This window comes from Hemiscyllium ocellatum, chromosome 5 (assembly GCF_020745735.1).
Source record: "Hemiscyllium ocellatum isolate sHemOce1 chromosome 5, sHemOce1.pat.X.cur, whole genome shotgun sequence".
NCBI lineage: Eukaryota > Metazoa > Chordata > Chondrichthyes > Orectolobiformes > Hemiscylliidae > Hemiscyllium > Hemiscyllium ocellatum.
In genome coordinates, this window is record NC_083405.1 from 131,052,016 (window position 1) to 131,072,657 (window position 20,642).

The window sequence follows — 20,642 nt, forward strand, 5'->3', positions numbered from 1 at the left end:
CTTCTGAACTGAAGCTTTCAACCAAATAAAAATAAAAATTGCTCAGCCGAGCTTTCACTAAACTCATGACTTATGTTGTTCATCTTTTGTTATAAACATCAAAATACAAACAAACGTTCATTAAAACCCCCAACAAGCCTTCAGTCATCTGTTCTCTGATTTAAAATCATGGTTTCAAAAAGATTCAGACTTTCATCACAAGATGCTGGATATATTTGCTCACTTTGCAGCAGTTTCTTGCCAAATTTACTTTTGTCTGCTCATTACATCAGTTGCAAATTACTCAACAGCAATATGACGATCCAATATTACCATAATATTAATTCTAATTCATGGTGATTCTGATAGTTTAATAGCTGATCATGTTAAACAGATTTACATCAACTGATGTTAAACTGATTAAAGCTAGTTTATTACACGTTTGCTGATTGATATTTTGTAGTTGCCTTAAATCACACTGATTGTTTTTTTTTGTTTTAGTGCTTAAGATTCCAACATCTTAATAGCATTCCCAAAATCCCTTCAGGTGGCTATGGTTCACTTGTTCATACAGTCAATAGGTTATTCAAGACCCAAGGTACCTGTAAAAAGACTAGAGGAATTTTCTAAACTACGGGGAATTTAATCGATCTCAGCTGCCTTTATTCCTGATGAAGGGCTTTTGCCCAAAATGTGATTTTACTGATCTTCAGATGCTGCCTGAACTGCTGTGCTCTTCCAGCACCACTAATTCAGAATCTGGTTTCCAGCATCTGCAGTCATTGTTTTTACCTATACCTGATATATGCCTTCTTCCTTTTTTGGACCACAGCTTCAATTTCTCCAGTCTTCCAGCATTCCCTACACCTAACAGAAACATACTGCCTCAACTTTCATTATGTCATTTTTGAAGGCCTTCTGCTTTCCCCCTATCCTTTTTCCTCCGAATAGCCTCTCCCAATCAAACTTTGAAAGTTCTTAGCTAATACCATCAAAATTGGTCTAATTCCAATATAGAACTTTAAGATCAAATGTATGTTTTTCCGTAACTACTTTAAAACTATTTCAATTATGATCACTGGTCCCAAAGTGCTCCCCCACTGACTCCTCAGTCACTTCCCCTGCCTTATTTCCCAAGAGAAGGTCAAGTTTTGCTCCTTCTGTAGTAGGTATATTCACATAATGAACAAAAAATCTTTCTTATAGACACTTATCCACATCAGATGCCATATCACTTGCCCTTCACTCGTCCCCAGAACATCTTGACACTAAGAACAGCTACGTAAGAATCCTACTCATTGACTACAGTTCAGCCTTCTGGGTCTGGATGGGTTACTCTTCCGAGGGTAGATGTGGACTGGTTGGGCAAAAGGGCCCGTTTCCACACTGTCGGAAACCTAATCTCATCAAAAAAAACACAATCATCCCCTCGAGACTGATTACTAAAGTTAGTGATCTCGGACTAAGCTCCACTCTCTGTAACTGGATCCTCAGTTTCCTGACCCCTAGGCCATAATCAGTGAAGACTGGGACAATATTTCATCCTCACATACACTCAACACTGGAGCCTCCCAGGGGTACGTACTCAGCCCCCTACTGTACTCACTGTATACCCATGACTCCATCGCCAAATACCAGACTAATGCCAATCACAAGTTCGCTGATGACACCACCATAGTCACTCAAATCTCAGATGGCAACGAAACAAACGGGATGTGGAAGAGGTGGAAAAATGGCGCACTGGGAACAACCTAGCTCTAAATGCCAGAAAAACCAAGGAACTCATTATTGACGTTTGGCAGGATGTTACTCATGCTCCCCTATACATTAACAGCAGAGGTGGAACGAGTGGAGAGTGTCAAACTCCTGGGAGTGGTCATCCACAACAAGCTTTCTTGGACTCTTCATGTGAACGCACTGGTTACAAAGGCCCAACAATGTCTCTTCTTCCTCAGGCAGCTGAGAAAATTTGGCATGACGGCGAATACAACTTTTATAGTTGCACCATCAAGGGCATTCTGTCTGGATGTATCACCACCTGGTATGGCAACTGTACCATTCAAGATCGGAGACGGTTACAAAGAGTGGTGAACACAGCCCGGATAATCACAAAGACCAACCTCCCATCTATAGAATCCATCTACCAGGCTCATTGTCAAGGAAAGGCCGTCAGCATTCTCAAAGATCTATCCCACCCTGGCAATGTTTTTCTACAACCTCTACCACTGGGGAGAAGGTACAGAAGCCTGAACACACACCAGCCGGTTTCGAAACAGTTTCTACCCTACTGTTGTTAGAATACTAAATGGACTCACAAACTCTTAACATTCGCCTGTACCTGTGTTTTTGTTTTTGCCGCTGTTTACCTATTATTTACTATCTATGCTACTTAACTCTGTGATCTGCCTGTATTGCTCACAAGACAAAGCTTTTCACTGTGTCTCAGAACACGGGACAATAAATTCAATTCAATTCAAATTCCTCTCCAACCAAGCCCTTAACACTAGGGTAGTCCCGGTCTATATTTGAAAAGTTAAAATCCTCTATTACGACCCTATTACAGTTGGTTCTGCTATAACACTTGTTTCTTCAACACAAATTGGCTTAACATGATTGAAGGATTTTTAGATTAGATTTTAGATTAGATTCCCTACAGTATGGAAACAGGCCCTTCGGCCAAACAAGTCCACACCAACCCTCCAAAGAGGGACCCAACTAGACCCATTCCCTTACATTCACCCCTGACGAATGCACCTAACACTATGGGCAATTTAGCATGGCCAATTCACCTAACCTGCACATTTTTGGACTGTGGGAGGAAACCGGAGCACCCAGACGAAACCCATGCAGATACGAGGAGAATGTGCAAACTCCACACAGATCTGTCTCTGTGGCATAATTGGTTAGCATGTTCAGCTATTAATCGGAGGGTTTGGGGTTCGAAAACACCCAGGGACGGTGTATTTGTTGTGGGCGGCATGGTGGTTCAGTGGTTAGCATTGCTGCCTCACAGCACCTGGGACCCGGGTTCAATTCCCACCTCTGTCTGTGTGGAGTTTGCACATTCTCCCCGTGTCTGTGTGGGTTTCCTCCGGTTTCCTCCCTCTGTCCAAAGATGTGCAGGTCAGGTGAATTGGCCATGCTAAATTACCTGTAGTGTTAGGTGGATTAGTCAGGGGTAACCAAAGGGCGTGGGTTTCTCTTCAGAGGGTCAGTGTGGACTTGTTGGGCTAAAGGGTCTGTTTCTACACTGTAGGTGTGGAATCTAATCTAATTACATGAGGCGGGAACCCACCGTACTGACCTGATTTAGACTAGTATTTGTAAAACACAAACTTTCTTCATCTGTATTGGCTACAATGGAATTCCGGTCTCATTGCTTTAAATGACACAACTGCTGCATAATTTTCTTATAACGCAAGATCGTACAAGAACATAACTGTTTCATTATATCAAAATCGACTGCATTCCTACAGATAGCGGAGACCTCATTACAAATTACTGAAATGCTAATAGTACAATCTTAATATGGTGATCATCTCTTTCTTTTCAGTTCCACCAAATAACTTCACTAGATATATTCCCTGGTGGTAGTGGTGGAAGGTTGTACTTCAGACTGGAAAGCTGAGACCAACGGCGTGCCATAAGAATTGGTACTGGGTCTACTACTACAAATAAATGATTTGGATGTGAATACAGATGGCATGGATAGTGAGTTTGCAGATGACACCAAAATTGGTGGTGCAGTGGACGGTGAAGGAGGTTATCTCAGAGTACAACTGGACGTTGATTAGGTGGGCCAATGGGCAAAGGATTGGCAGACGGAATTTAAATTCAGATAAATATGAGGTGCTGCAGTTTGGGAAGGCAAATCAAGGCGGGGGGTTGGACACTTATCAGTGGGGTCCTGGAGAGTGTTGCCAAACAAAGAAACCTAGGGTTGCAGGTTCATAGCTTCTTGAAAGTAGAATTGCAGGCAAGGTAGTGAAGGTGACGTTTGGTATGCATGCCTTTATTGGTCAGTGCATTGAGTCTAGGAGTTGGGATGTCATGTTGTGGCTGTACAGGACAATAGTGAGGCCACTACAGGAGCAATATTGCAGTCAATTCTGGTCTTCCAGCTGTAGGAAAGATGTTGTTAAACTTGAAAGGGTGCAAAACGATTTTGCCAGATTTGAGCTATACGGAGAGGCTGAATAGGCTAGGGCTATTTTCCCTGGAGCAGTAGAGGCTGAGGGATGACCTGATAGAGGTTTATAAAGTCATGAGGGGCATGGACAGGGTGAGTAGCCAAGACCTTTTCCCTGGGGTAGGGGAGTCCAAAATAAGAGGGCATAGGTTAAGTTGAGAGGGGAAAGATTTAAAAGGGACCTAAGGGAGCAAAGTTTTCATGCAGAAGGTGATGCATATATGGAATGAGCTGCCAGAGGAAGTGGAGGAGGCTGATACAATTACAACATTTAAAAGGCATCTGGATGGGTACATAAATAGAAAAGATTGAAAGGGATATAGGCCAAATGCTGGCAAATGGGACTAGATTAGTTAAGAATATCTGGTTGGCATGGACGAGTTGGATCAAAGAGTCTTTTTCCCGTAATGTATGATGCTATGGCTCCACAGTGAGAGTTATCATCTAGTAGTGCAATGTAGTAAAAAGCACATTACATAGCAGAAAGCTCTTTAGGTCTATGCTAAAGGATTCAAATGGATTTAATTGATTCCCCAGGCCCAGTAAAATGAATGGCTTCAATCTTCAAATCGTCTGCATTGTAAGTTTCTATCAATCACTAAGCAGGGTGAAACTGCTAGCAAAGTGTTTCCATCTCCAAGGTAAGATAAGTTGCCAATTCTCATTGCAACTAAGATCCACTGATTGGTTACAGGCAAGCTATCCAGCTGGGGTCTTTACTGTGTGCAGTTTGGGTCATTGAATAAATTGAATAAATATAACAATGAGAGGAAACTACCAATAACTTTTCAGGGTAATATAAAAAGGAAAATTTCAACCCTCCAGAAAGCATTCTGTGCCCCAAGCCACCTCAGTCACATGGAGAAAGTGAGGACTGCAGATGCTGGAGATCAGAGCTGAAAAATGTGCGCTGGAAAAGCGCAGCAGGTCAGGCAGCATCCAAGGAGCAGGAGAGTCGACGTTTCGGGCATAAGCCCTTCTTCAGGAATGAGGAAGTCCACCCCCCCCCCACCAACACAACCTCCACTCCCGGACCTTCCCCTGCAACCGCAAGAAATGCAAAACTTGCACCCACACCTCCCCCCTCACTTCCCTCCAAGGTCCCAAGGGATCCTTCCATATCCGCCACAAATTCACCTGCACCTCCACACACATCATTTACTGCATCCGCTGCACCCGATGTGGCCTCCTCTACATTGGGGAGACAGGCTGCCTACTTGCGGAACGTTTCAGAGAACACCTCTGGGACACCCGCACCAACCAACCTAACCACCCCGTGGCTGAACACTTTAACTCCCCCTCCCACTCCACCAAGGACATGCAGGTCCTTGGCCTCCTCCATCACCAGACCATGGCAACACGACGCCTGGAGGAAGAGCGCCTCATCTTCCACCTAGGAACCCTCCAACCACAAGGGATGAATGCAGATTTCTCCAGCTTCCGCACTTCCCCTCCCCCCACTTTATCTCAGTCCCAACCCTCGGACTCAACACCGCCTTCTTGACCTGCAATCTTCTTCCCGACCTCTCTGCCCCCACGCCCTCTCATCCTCACCTTAACCTCCTTCCACCTATCGCATACCCAATGCCCCTCCCCCAAGTCCCTCCTCCCTACCTTTATCTTAGCCTGCTTGGCACACCCTCCTCATTCCTGAAGAAGGGCATATGCCCGAAACATCGATTCTCCTGGTCCTTGGATGCTGCCTGACCTGCTGCGCTTTTCCAGCAACACATTTTTCAGCATCTCAGTCACATACCACTAATTCAAGCCACAATTCTTTCCAGCAACAGTCCTGCATCATCCCAGGATCAAAGCAATTAATTTGTATGCAGTTATCTTAAGTATCTGAATCAAGATAACACTAACTGCTTGTGTATTACAGTCAGTCTGCCCAAATACAAACCATCACAGCACTTTCAGTCTGCACAAAAACCCTTTTGATGTAAAAGGGACCTTTAATCTGAAAGCCCATGCCCTGTAAAAACATTCCAGAGAGAATTAGCTTTTTAAATAAAGACAGACTTGTATTTATACAGCATCTTTCACAAACTCAGGATATCCCAAAAGTGTTTTACATGCAAGAAATTAGCACACTTGAAATTCAACATCTGAACAAATTTTCACCTTGCAGATCCTTGATTACCTGAAGGACAGTGGATGATTATTTTCAAATGCTACTCTGTTACCTAAATGTTTCACATTATAATCAAAGCCAATCATTCACAACAAGCCAAATCTCATTTATTTCTTACGAGATTCCAGGAACTGTGTCAGTGTTTCGGAGAAATCAGATAACCTATTCCTTATTCAATATAAATCAACTAGCCGATAACTTTAAATTGTCAATTTTGTTGTTGAAATAAGCAAATACTTTTAAAGGACAAGAAAAGAAACATAAAATAAATAGTAGATTTCTTTTGTATCTATTCACACACAGGGAAACACTGGTCTTGGTCCATGCAGGATTACTATTCCTCTTTTTAAACCAAAATCTTTCAGAAAAAGCCCAGTTACGTCTCAAATTCTATAACCAGTTAAAGAAATCCAAACTATTTCTCTCTCTTTCACAAAAATTGCTGGAAAAGCTCAGCAGGTTTGGCAGCATCTGTGGAGAGAAGGCTGAGTTAACATTTTAGGTTAAGTAATCCTTCCTCAGAACTCTCAGTTATTACCTAGTTATAGGAGGGATATTTTTAAGCTGGACAGGAATCAGAAGAGATTTACCAGGATGTTGCTGGGTGTGGAAGAAAAACTGGATAGGCTGGGACCTTTTTTTCACTGATGTGTAGGAGGATGAAAGGTGACCTGATAGAAGGTTCTAAAATATTGAGGGGTATAAATAGTGTTTCTTTGTTTATTTTGACAAATTAATGAACACGAGGCTCAGCACCAAAGAGAGATGCACTTGTACATACTACTGTGCACAGGGATTAGACAAATGAAAGCACAGAGGAAAGGAAAATGCACAGCAGTTACTACGGGCCAACGATAACAGAATGAACAAAAAGGCCCCTTGTAAAAGCTGGAAAAGACCGAACAGAATTCAATGCCATCAGCCAGGACTTTGGTTGAATGTGAGATCGGACATCAGCACAAACCAAACCATATCCTCCAATTATAGGCCAAACCAAAACAGCCAACACACAAAGTTTGATTATGGATTTTGTCCTTCCAGAGTTTGCTACACTGAGAGCATTCCCTTGAATGATTGGAACATGGGAGTGGAGAACCAGCAATGGCTGTGGTGAACCTAACGTTTCACGCAGGAAGGTAAAGAACATGAATACCTTTTGGTCAACAGTGCACTATGGATCTCAAATGCTTTTGCTGTCTGTGCATATTTTTCAAAGAGCCACCAGCATGCACAGCAAAATCTTGAATAAGTGTCAGATTATTTGCTGTTCATTAATAACATATGCAAAGTTTGGGGTGTTTGCAAGGCTAAGGAATAATTGTTACATTCATACAACATAGAACAGTCTTTACGCAGAGAGTGGTAAGGGCATGGTATGCCCTACCTGCTAATGTGGTCAATTCAGCCACATTAGGGAGATTTAAATAATCCTTAGATAAGCACATGGATGATTTTGGGATAGTGCAGGGGGACAAGCTGAGAATAGTTCACGGGTCGGCGCAACATCGAGGGTCGAAGGGCCTGTTCTGCGCTGTACTATTCTATGTTCTATGCAACAGCAGAGCACAGAAACAGGCCCTTTGATCTATATCTGTGCTGACCATAATGCCATTCTAAATTAATCCCATCTGCCTGCACTTGATCCGTATCCTGCTATTCTCAACATGTTCTTGTATCTGTCTAAACACTTGTTAAACGTTATTACCATATCTGCTTCTACCACCTCCAGACACCTACCACCCGGTGTAAAAAAAACTTGCCTGACACATCTCCTTTAAACATTCCCTATCTCACCTTAAACCTATGTCCCCTACTATTTGACATTTCAACCCTGGAAAAAAATCATTCCCAATATCCACCTTAACTATTCCTCCATTTTATATACTTTTTATCAAGTCACCATCAGCCGCCTAAACTCTAACAAAAACAACACAAGTTTGTTCAATCTCTCCTTATAGCTAATGTACTCTAGTCCAGACAACATCCTGGTAAACTTCTTTTGCAACCTCTACACCATTCTTATTGTGGCAACTAGAAGTTCACATAATACTCCATTCCTAAAAATGGGTCAAAAATCATCTTCTATTTAATTCTTTTCGCTAACTGGTTTTCCCCCAACCACAATGGTTTTTCTAGGGAGTTGACAAGATGTTATCATGGGAAGTTATTTAGTGAATTACCGAATCAGACAGCAATCAGAATTGATATACAATTTTAGACCCTCAAACTGGCAGGGCGAAAGCCTTTTGTTTGTAAAGGTTTTCATTGGCTGATTTCAGTCAAGGTTCTTTGTCAGTTAAAGTTCCAGATTCAACGTAAATTGGAATTTGTGCCCTACATTTATGCAATTAGGAATGTCATGGCAGCAGGATATAAACACAGATTGGAGAAAACTCTAATAAAAGCAGAGAAAGACAGATACACTCAGCAAGTGAGGCAGCTCCTGCAAAAAGACAGCATTTCAATTCAATAGTCCGTCACTATGAGTGAAAAAAAATTAGGTGTCACAGATTTTAAGCAAGTATACAAATAGGAAAAAGGAGAGACAGGAGAAAAAAAAGAAAACAAAAGTGTATGAGAGCGTGGAAAGCAGAGGAAATTAAATGACCAAAAGGATGACAATGCAAAGCAGAAATGAATTGCAATGAGGAGAGTAAGGAAATAAAAACATTTTTCCAAAGTAATAAAAAGTGGTACTGAAAAACTGAGTTCAGGGAGATAGAATGTGAGGAGACTTGTGTGGAACATACACACTAGCAGAAATCTTGTTGGGCCACTGGTCTATTTCTGTGTTTTATGTTAGTGCAACAAAAGCTGACAGGACTGAAATCCAAATTCCGGTCATCCTAAGGAAGATTTAAACAACCAGATATTTATAAATAATCACAATCCAGCAGTCAGCTCCAGGCAGATTAATCAACAGTAGGCAGCTCAGATGGGAAGCAAGTGCACATTCGTGCATGCTCATATGGCAACAGCCAAACCTCCACCCAGCTTGCCAGAGCACAGCAGGATTAAGTGATAAGCCTGCTTCTATTGCTTTTTATTGGGTTCTTCTTACATAAACAAATCCCACACACACTCATTCTCAAGACCTCAAAGTTTAAATAAAGTTTAAGATAATATTTGGTGTTTCAAAGACAACTGAGACATAGTTCAGGTCTTATCTCCAGACCACACCTAATGTCATTGATACAGACCAGACAAGCTTACTATGGGGCAACTTGGATTCAACATAAAAGATTTGAGTTGAGAAGGTTAAGGGTGCTGAAAATGTGCCTTCCAATTTACACAGGAGTGCAGCCACATAAGAATCTGGAATTTATTAGGTGGTGCAATAAACAGGTCATGCACAACCAATGTTCCATGAAAGGTGCATTTGTGCACACCTATCTTTAAGATGTGTTGTTTAAATGGCATTTTTCTGAAGCTTTTCATCTTTCACTCACTTGATTGACATTTGATTGATTGATTGATTTATTGTCACTTATATCAAAGTATAGTGAAAAGCTTTGTTTATGAGCAGTTCATAGTAAGGAGAAATGTACAGATCAGAGGCTGTAAAAAAAATTAGAGACAAACAGGTTACATTGTGCAGGGCAGGCGCTGGGCAAGATCAGCAGTATTTCAGGCGACAGTGTCAACTCATCAGTCTAATGACAGCTGGGAAGAAGCTGTTCCTGAACCTACGAGTGCCTGTGTTCAGGCTTCTGTATCTTCTGCCCGAAGGAAGAGGTTGTAGGAAATCATTGCCAGGGTGCGCTGGGTGTTTGATGTTGGCAGCCTTTCCATGGTAGTGAGCCATGTAAATGGAGTCCATGGATGGGATTTTGGCTTCCATGATGGCCTGGGCTGTGCACACAACCTTCTGTGTCAGAACAGTTGCCATTATGCACCCAACAGTATGCTTTCAATGGTGCGTCTCTAGACCTTAGTGAGGGTTCTTATGTACATGCCAAATTTCCTGAACCACCAGAGGAAGAATAAATATTGTTTTGCCTTCTTGACCGTCACATCTACGTGGGAAGTCCAGGACAGGTTGTCGGTTATTGTCACTTCGAGGATCGTGACGCTCTGCACCCTCTCAACCACAGTTTCCTTGATGTAGATGGGGTGTGTTCTCTTCCTTTCTTTCTGAAGTCAATGATCAGGATAATTCACAAGAAACAATCGCCCAACTTGTGAATTTTCCACGGTGATGCCTCTGCCAACCAAAGTCCACTTGCCAATCAGCACACTCATCTCATCCAGTATAGAAGTTGTTTTATATTGGTAATCTTGCAAATAATGAAGGCAAGATGAAAAGCTTCAAAAACACTCAATTTCTGCACTGCCAAACTATTAATCTTAAATGTAATGCTCTTTGCAATGTCTGAAGACAAACTGGACCCAAACGGTCATATAGCATTAAAGGAACTACCACATCTCTCAATCTGAAAATGCCTAACAAAATCCACTCCCATCTCAGAGGAGAGATTATCACTGCACACCCATGGATCATGCAGTTGGAAATATTCATTAAATAAATTACCAGGGGGTGGAAAGTACAGAGGTCTTAATGAGTTAGGGAAGCCAGCAGCTTCCTGTATTCCGGTCAGTGTACCTCGGTGACAGTGGCTAGAGACCTGGTGAAATATATGGAAGTAAACGAACGAAGAGCCACCTCCTTTATATCACCTTTGCCCAAAACAAAGCAACAGAGGCAGAGTTAGAAACTGTAGAGTTGTAGAAACATTGGCCTGGTTTCTCGAAAGATTCAGCATTGGCATAGGCGCTTCACTTTTCATCTGAGCGAGAAGGTCATGGGCTCATTCACCGATCAAGCCTGAAGCTTGTAATTTAAGCTGGTTCTCTAGCACATATTGAGGCAGATTGAGATACCACCTTTCAGATGAATGATGAAACCAGTATCTGCCCTGGATATGAAGGATTCCATCACAGTCACTAAACAATAGCAGGGAGTATGAAGGATTCCATCGCAGTCGCTAAACAATAGCAGGGAGGCACCTCGATCAATATTTAATCCTGAACCAACATCTCTTAAATAGCAGTGAGACTAATCACTAGTTAAACTATTTGAGAGACTGGCTCCTACATTTCCTGCGTAACTCAGTGACTACACTTCAGAAGTATCTTTCTGGCAGTACTGCCTCACATTTTTGACAACAGTAATTAGTTCAAAAAGGAAACAAAATTTTAATTTTAAAGGGATTTATCATGCTCCAACCAGGGCCCAGTAATGCCCTAGACTGATTCTGAAGTTGCATTTTAATGGTGCTAACTCTAACTGCTCACCATTATTATGAAGTAACAGAATAGTTTTCCCAAGTACAAAAGTACCTAACTGGCTGCAAAATACTTGGCAACGTTCTGAGATAGGAAAAGGCATTACAGAGTAAGTTCTTTACAATTGAGTGCATAAATTCTATGAACCACAGGTTTAGAATGGGAGAAAATAAGGCTGATTTAGGAGACAGGCAAAGTTTTGGTCAAGTTCAAATACAGAGTTGTTCACAACTGAGGTGAGCCAGAAGGACATCTGAATAATCAAGCCTAGAGGTAGCAAATAGTGTTTCAACAGCTGCTGAGTTGAGCAAGGCAGAGGATGATAATTTTACAGAGGTGAAAGTAGGCTGCCAGGGTGATTACCGGTTGTCTGATGCCAGACTATTGTGACAGCTGTGTTTTTCTCCAATGTGAAACCCTACAGGGGTGCAAATTATGTGGTGAAGAGGATTCAGGCTATCACAAAACCAGCAGATCAGTTGAGTAAACTCATGAAGGCGGTGATTACACAGGAGTAAGTCAAATCAGCACAGGGCCTGTGGGTTTCCAATGTGAACTTATACCAGAAGTGGGAATTATAGTGTGGGTTGGTGCCAGAGTAATGGGAACGGTTTAGAAAACACTGTGGCTTTCATATAGCTCTATCCAAATTAAGGTATTTTAAGCACACAAGAAATACTGATTTCAAAATTACACATCTTCCTTATGGTGCTGTATAGCAAGAACAAGAACAGAAAATATTCACCTTCTTCTGAACAATGCCATATCTTAAGTCAGGAACATCACTGAAAGTGAAACTCTGGATCTTCCATTCCTCAGCAAAGCATGAGAAGCTGGACCCAAAGAGAAGGTTTTTCACCTGCTGCAAATAAAATCAGAATCAAGCATCAATGACTGATTACAGCACAGAAAGACGCTATCCTGATGAAGGGCCTTTGCTGCTTTTACTGCTCCTCGGATGCTGCCTGAACTGCTGTGATTTTACTGCACCATTAATACTGAAAGACGCCATTCAGCCTATCAGAATAATGCTGACTCTCAAAGAAAGCTTGCTTTTAAAAAGATTAGATGCCCACTTGAAACAAAATATTTCAAGAAAGATTACCAACTGGCCTATTAAAGTTATTGTAACATAAATATCACAGAAATCTTGGCTTCTAATTCTGCTTTATCACTGTTACCACCAGTGTAAAGAGTGGAGATGTTCTTTGAAGCACAGCGAGTTTTGTCAGTTTAGAACAGAAATTGAATTAAATTCAAGGTGGAGTTACATATAGTTCTTAAGGCCAAAGAGATCAAAGGGTCAGGAGAGAAAGTAGGAACAGTGTCTGGAGTTGGATGATCAAACATGTTCATACTGAATGACAAAGCAAACTTAATGAACTGAATAGCCTCCTTTTCCTATTTTTTGTTTCTGCGTTTCTAAATTTTCAAAAGGAAGGAAGATTTTCAGGGCTATGGCTCTTTGCAGGTAAGAGGAGGAACAAAATTAACTGGATAGCTCTTTCAAAACAGCCCAAAGAGGTATGATGAGCCAAATGACTTCCTTTCTGTTCTGCATCATTCTACGATCCCATGAGCAAACAGGTAACTCATTACAGGTTTTCCCTGGCTCAAAATTAATTGAGGTTACCACTTCATAAAAAATTCAAATAACAAATTTCTCTTTAAAAATAATTATTTGATTTAACAAATTTGAATTTTAAAATCCTCTTCATCTAGTGAATTTCTTACTTAGTTATGACAACAATCAGGATGCTGGTAAAGCTGATAACATCAAACAAACAGGTAGCTAGTTAATCTCGAGCGTGTGGTGCTGGAAAAGCATAGCAGATCAGACAGCATCCGAGGAGCAGGAGAATGGACGTTTTGGGCAAAAGCCTTTCATCAGGAATGGGGCTGAGAGCCGGGAGCGGGGATAAGGTAGCTGAGAGTGTGGATGAAGTGGGGGTGATGGTAATTGGCCAGACGGGAGGGTGAAGTGGATAGGTGGGAGGGACGACGGACAGGTCATGAGGGCTGTGCGAGTTGGAAGGTTGGAATTGGGATAAGGTGGGGGTGGGGGGAGAGAAAATGAGGAAACTGGTGAAATCCACATTGATGCCATGGGGTTGGAGGGTCCTGAGGCAGAAGATGAAGCGTTCTTCTTCCTGGCGTTGGGTGGTAAGGGCATGGCGATGGAGAAGGCCCAACACCTGCATGTCCTTGGTAGAGTGGGGGGGGATTTGAAGTGTTTGGTCATAGGACTGTGGGGTTGGTTGTTGCAGGGGTCCTGGAGATGTTCTCTGAAGCACTCTGCAAGTAGGCGTCCTGTCTCCCCAATGTAAAGGAGACTGCATCGGGAGCAATGGATACATTAAATGACATGTGGAAGTGCATGCAAAACCCTGATGGATGTGGAAGGCTCCTTTGGGGCCTTGGACAGAGGTGAGGAGGGAGGTGTGGCTGCAAGTTTTGCAATTCTTGCGGTGGCAAGGGAAGGTACCGTGAGGGGAGGGTGGGTTGGTTGGGGCAGGAGGGACCTGGCAAGTTATCTAGGTAATCTGATCACATGACCTGGTGTGGCTTCCACTCTGAAACAGGGTACCTCAAACTGTATTGCACCCTCAGGACTGCACTGAAACTCTCAGAAAATAAACTGCACTGAAATTGAGCCTTGTAACTGGGGTGCATGAAACCGCTGCTAAACTGAACCCAGCTAGTACGTTACAAATTAATTTCTTTTCACTAACATCTCTAGCAATCATTTCCAGTAGGTTGTAGCTTTACTACTATCTTCATTAATAAATGTTCCACTGTTCTATCTACAGATCTTTCGTGCGATTTTAATAGCTTTGTCTTTTGTCTCATTGACTTAGCATTGCAAATCAAGAGTCTATTGCTGTTCAAGCCTTTTAAGAGCAGCCAGCTAGATAAATTCAAGTTACTGCATACTTCGATTGCAGACTTTCGCCACATTTTCTCTATCTCAAGATACTAGAAATCTGAAGTAAAAAGTAATATCCTGCAAATTCTCAGCATTAGAGAGGACCAGCTCATATTTCAGAATGGAGCCTTCAACTACACATCCACATCATTGAACTTGAGAGTACGGTTAGCAATATTGTTCAGCCAACAGTGCTTTTTCCAATATTTGCATATTCTCAAGAGCTCTGCTCTCATCTCTCCTCTACTCCACACTTTACTCAGCTCCCCTGAAGTTCTTAGACACTTATCCCAACATGTTCACCAGAGCTGCCTTAGTTCCTTTGAGAACAAACAGTAGCTAAAGAAACAGTTGGAGGGCTGGCTAGTGATGACAACAATATATAAACATGTATTTATACCTAAGTGCAAAGAATGTCAATTATAGAATGGGCTTTCCATAGGCTCAATCAAACATTAAAATAGCTCAAATTGATCCTCCATAACTTAAAAATATGAGTTCATCTCATTTTGACATCCGTGAAAGCAACACTATTTCCATACCAAACGTTTCGGAAATTTGGAGACAATCATAATGAATCCTTTGCTCAGGACTGAACTTAATTGTGTTATGGTTTGTAAAGGGCAACAATTAGAGAAAGGAACTGCAGAAACTGCTCTCTCCAAATAGTCAAATGCTAACTCTGCCACAGAAATAATTGTCAAACAAATTCCTAAATCTGATGATTGTATTCAGTTGACTGATCTCAGACTGGTCTCAGTGGTACTCTTAACCAGTTAAGAAGTTATTTGTTCAAACCCCCATTTCATCATCTAAGCTGTTACACACAAAGAAAATTTCCATGCTGTACATCTCTATGACTCTAAGTGCTCAGGGGATGCACTGTTTCAGAGGGGACATTAAGTCAAGGTCCCTTCTACATCTAAGATTCATTACATAACAATGGGGAGCAGGGGTAGGTCACTTGGCCTGTAGAAACTGCACCACCATTCAATAAAATCATGGCTGACCTTTTCTGGCCTCAGCTCCATTTACCTGCCCTCTCACCATAACTCTTAATTCCTTTACTGTTCAAAAGATTATCTGTCTTTGAAAGCATTTACTGAGGAAGCCTCAGCCATTTCACTGATCAGGGAATTCCATAGATTCACAATCCTCGAGGTGAAGAAGTTCCTTCTTAATTCAGTCCTAAATCTGCTCCCCCTAATTTTGAGGCTATGCTCTCTTGTCCTAGTTTCACCTACTATGATACAGAATATGGTATCACAATAACATTAGCAAATTTGCTGATGATACAAAGCTGGGTGGCAGGGTGAAATGTGATGAGGATGTTAGGAGATTACAGGGTGACCTGAACAAGTTAGGTGAGTGGGCAGATGCATGGCAGATGCAGTTTAATGTGGATAAATGTATGGTTATCCACTTTGGTGGCAAGAACAGGGAGGCAGATTACTACCTCAATGGAATCAATTTAGGTAAAGGGGCAGTACAGAGAGATCTGGGTGTTCTTGTACACCAGTCAATGAAGGCAAGCATGCAGGTACAGCAGGTAGTGAAGAAGGCTAATAGCATGCTGGCCTTCGTAACAAGAGGGATTGAGTATAGAAGCAAAGAGGTGCTTCTGCAGCTGTACAGGGCCCTGGTAAGACCACACCTGGAGTACTGTGTGCAGTTCTAGTCTCCAAATTTGAGGAAAGACATTCTGGCTATTGAGGGAGTGCAGCGTAGGTACACAAGGTCAATTCCTGGAATGGAGGGATTACCTTACACTGAAAGACTGAAGCGACTGGGCTTGTATACCCTTGAGTTTAGAAGACTGAGAGGGGATATGATTGAGACATAAAAGATTATGAAAGGATTGGACACTCTGATAGCAGGAAACATGTTTCCGCTGATGGGTGAGTGCCGAACCAGAGGACACAGCTTAAAAATACAGGGTAGACCATTTAGGACAGAGATGAGGAGAAACTTCTTCACCAAGAGAGTGGTGGCTATGTGGAATGCTCTGCCCCAGAGGGCAGTGGAGGCCCAGTCTCTGGATTCATTTAAGAAAGAGTTGGATAGAGCTCTCAAAGATAGTGGAATCAAGGGTTATGGTGATAAGGCAGGAAGTGGATACTGATTAGGACTGATCAGCCATGATCATATTGAATGGCGGTGCAGGCTCGAAGGGCTGAATGGCCTACTCCTGCACCTATTGTCTATTGTCTACCAGTGGAAACATCCTTTCCACTTCTATCTTATCTACTCCCTTCATAATTTTGTATATTTCTATAAAATTCACCCCTCATTCTTCTGAATTCCAATAAATGTAATCACAGTCAACTCAATCTCTCATTATAAGCCAATCCCCTAAACTCTGGAATCAACTTAGTGAACCACCTCCAGTGCCTCCTTTCTCAAGTAAGGAGACCAAAACTGCATGAAGTACTCCAGGTGTGGCCTCACCAGCACCCTGTACAGCTGTAACACAACTGCCCTGCTTTTAAACTCAATCCCTTTAGCAGTGAAGGACAAATCCAATTTGCTTTCTTAATTACCTGTTACACCTGCAGACCGACCTTCTACGATTCATGCACAAGGATACCCGGGTCCCTCTCAACAGTAGCACGATGCAATATTTTTACCATTCAAGTAATAGTCCGTTTTACTATTATTCTTATCAAAATGGATGACTTCACATTTATTAACATTGTATTCCATCTGCCAGACCTTTGCAAAGGGACATAGATAGTTTAAGTGAGTGGGCAAAGTTTCACAGTCCTTTGCACGCTTAGCTCTACCACTCATCTTAGGGTCATCCGCAAACGTGGACACACTACACGTGGTATCCAACTCCAAATCATCTATGTAAATTGCAAATAATTGCACAGCCAACACTGATCCTTGAGGCACTCCACTAGTCACCGATTGCCAACTAGAAAAGCACTCTGTTTCCTATTATTAACGAATCCTCTATCCATGCTAATACATTGCCCATAACACCTGCATCTTTATCTCATGCAGCATGCCTTTTGTGCAGCACCTTGTCGAATGCCTTTTGGAAATCTAGATACACTAGATTACTGGGTCCCCATCATCCACCATACTCATAATGTCTTCACAGCATTCCAAAAGATTAGTTAAGCATGACCTGCCCTTCACGAACCCATGCCGCATCTGCCCAACAGGACAATTTCTAACTAGATACTTGCCATCTTCCTTGATAATAGACTCAAGCATTTCCCTCACTATAAAAGTCAAGCCAACCGGTCTATAACTCTTTTACCTACCTCCTTTTTTAAACAGTGGCATCACTTTTGCTGTCTTCTAATCTGTTGTAACTGCCCCACAGTCCAGTGAAGTTTGGAAAATTACCACAAGTGCATTTGCTATTTCTCCAGCCAACTCTTTTAGTACTCTGGAACGCATTTCATCAGGGCCAGGAGACTTGTCTACCCTGAGCTCTAATAGCTTGCTCAACACTACCCCTGACATGATAATGATTGTTTCCAGGTTCTCACCTACCTTCATCTCTGTAAATTACTGCATGTTAGTTGTGTCTTCCACTGTGAAGATCGACATAAAATACCCATTTAGTACCTCGGCCATTTCCTCATATCCCATTACAAAATCCCCCCTTCTCATCCTCTAAAGGACCAATATTTACTTTAGCCACTCAATTTTATATATTTATAGAAACTTTTGCTGTCTTCATATTTTGAGGTGGTTTATTCTTATAATGCACCTTACTTTTCTTTATAGCATTTTTGTGGCTTTCTGTTTACCTTGAAAACTTTCTCAATCTTCTAGTTTCACTGATGTTGGCCACTTTGCATGCCTTCTTTTTCAATTTGATAATCTCCCTTATTTTCTTAGATACCCATGGCAGATGATCCCATTTATTACAGTCCTTCCTTTTCATTGATATGTACACATACTGAGCACTTTGAAAAATTGCTTTGAAAGTCCTCCACTGTTCGCCAACTGTCCCACCATAAAGTCTTTGCTTCTAGCCTACTTTAGCCAACTCCTCCCCAATCCTATTGTAGTTTCCTTTGTTTAAGCACAGTACCCTGCTATTGGATTTTATCTTCGCACTTTCCATCTGTATTCCAAATTCAATCAAACTATTATCGCTCCTTCTAAGAGGATCCCTAACTGCGACATCATTAATTATTCCTGTCTTATTGCACAGAACCAGATATAAAATAGCTTGGTCTCTGGTCAGTTCCATTACATCCTGTTCAAGAAAACTATCACAGGTACATTCAATGAAACTCAAGGCTACCCTGACCAACCTGGTTCCATCAATCGACATGTGGACTAAAATCCCCATGATAATTGTCATACCATTTTTACAGGCATTAGTTATTTCTTTGTTGATTGTCCACCCCAATGTGATATTACCTGGTGGCCTACAGACTATGCCTATCAGTGGCTTTTTCTTCTTAGGAGTTTCTAATTTCCATCCAAGGAGATTCGACCTTATTCACCATAGAACCTGTACCATCACTTACCGCCACCTGGATGTCATCTTTAAATATCAGAGCTATACCACCTCCCTTGCCTTCCTGTCTGTACTTCCGAATAGTATGATACCCTATTAAAGTTCAAGAGACTCTTTCTCCTCGGTTAATATTTATTCCACAATCAACATCACAAATAATAAAACGGGATATGATCACATCACTATTTGTAATAAATCTTGGCAACATTTCACTGCTATTAGCCTCAGTGTAACAAGTTAGAACATGTTTTATACAAAAGAACTAGGGGTAGCCAACATTTTTTTTCCCCTGAAATATACTGAGTTGTATGAATTTGGAATAGTAGTTGAATTAGTGTCATGCTGTTAACAGAATTGGATAACCGCTCAAAGGAGCAAGCTTGGCAGGGCTTCGGGGCAAGAGTAGGGAAAATGGGATTAATTGCATAAGTCTGTGCAAATTGACAATATTATAAGTGATTGCTTTCAAAAAATAACAATTCATTGGACATATATCCTGCAAATCTGAACTTTTCTTTTACAAAGGCAAATCTCTTCATTTCAATGTACTCTAGTAAATAAACTTGAAAATGAATAGAGCAAGGAACACAATCTGATTTTGCCACAAAGTAGATCTTGGGTAAGACATGCGGTTTTCTCCACAATCAAACAGCTTCACTCCACAAGCTTACATATAACCAAACGGAGAGCTGCTTACAATTACAGTCAAACTCTGTGTGAACAAATAAGAATTGGCCTTTCACACTTGCTATTAGTGTACAAGTTATGGGTATATAGATGCTCGCTGAGCTGGAAGGCTTGTTTTCAGACATTTTGTCACATATTAGGTAACATCTTCAGTGAGCCTCCAAATGAAGCACAGGTGGTGTAGCTCGCTTTCTATTTCTATAGAGTTCTGGTTGGGGCCATGCCACCTAGAAGCATGGCATTCCAACCGGAACTCTACCAACAAACACGTCGACTTGGATCCCATTTACCACTGCCCCTGAGAAAAAGCACAGGAAATGACATCACCAACCCTAGGAAACTCAAATATATAAATAGAAAGCGAGCTACACCACCAGTGCTTCATTCGGAGGCTCACCGAAGATGTTACCAAGCATGGTGACAAAACATCTGAAAACGAACCTTCTAGCACAACAAGTAAATTTATATCCAGAACCTCAACCAGAGCTACAAATCTTTTCAAAACTCGCTAACACCTATGGGATCCTGTAGTCAATTCGCTGGCTAAAAACCTGTATCCAGTTTGAGATATGAAGAATGGCTATGTAAGCAGAGTATCGAAGGACCAACAGCACACACTATTTCCAACTCAAAGTTTTTTCTAATGGATTAAAAAGTAACTACAAAATTCAACAGCTAAAATACAAATACAAGATTAGTCTGAATGAATCAAATTATCTTACTCAACAATGTGATTTTTTAATTCCAAATTTAAAATGTTGAGAAGTGAGTACTTTAACCTGCATCATACTGTCAGCTTCTACTCCCTTAACCAAATTTGGTCTGACATAAGGGATACCAATCTATTACCTCCTTACCACCTTATGCTTGACCTTGGCTGCCTATCTGTTACCTGGTCAATGATTCTCATGCAGGTATACAATCCAAGGTTAAATGATCTTGATCAGCAAAC

The 20,642-nt window shown here is 41.6% G+C and overlaps 1 protein-coding gene across 2 annotated transcripts in view; it reads right to left on the minus strand.

The window, feature by feature from the left end:
* Positions 1 to 20,642, minus strand: part of mindy4 (MINDY lysine 48 deubiquitinase 4) — a 203,984-nt gene that overhangs the window by 107,505 nt on the left and 75,837 nt on the right. For both annotated transcript variants that reach the window (XM_060825650.1, XM_060825649.1), the window contains exon 8: positions 12,334 to 12,450. In XM_060825650.1, the coding sequence (XP_060681633.1) occupies positions 12,334 to 12,450 (117 nt within the window). The remainder of the gene's footprint in view (positions 1 to 12,333; positions 12,451 to 20,642) is intronic.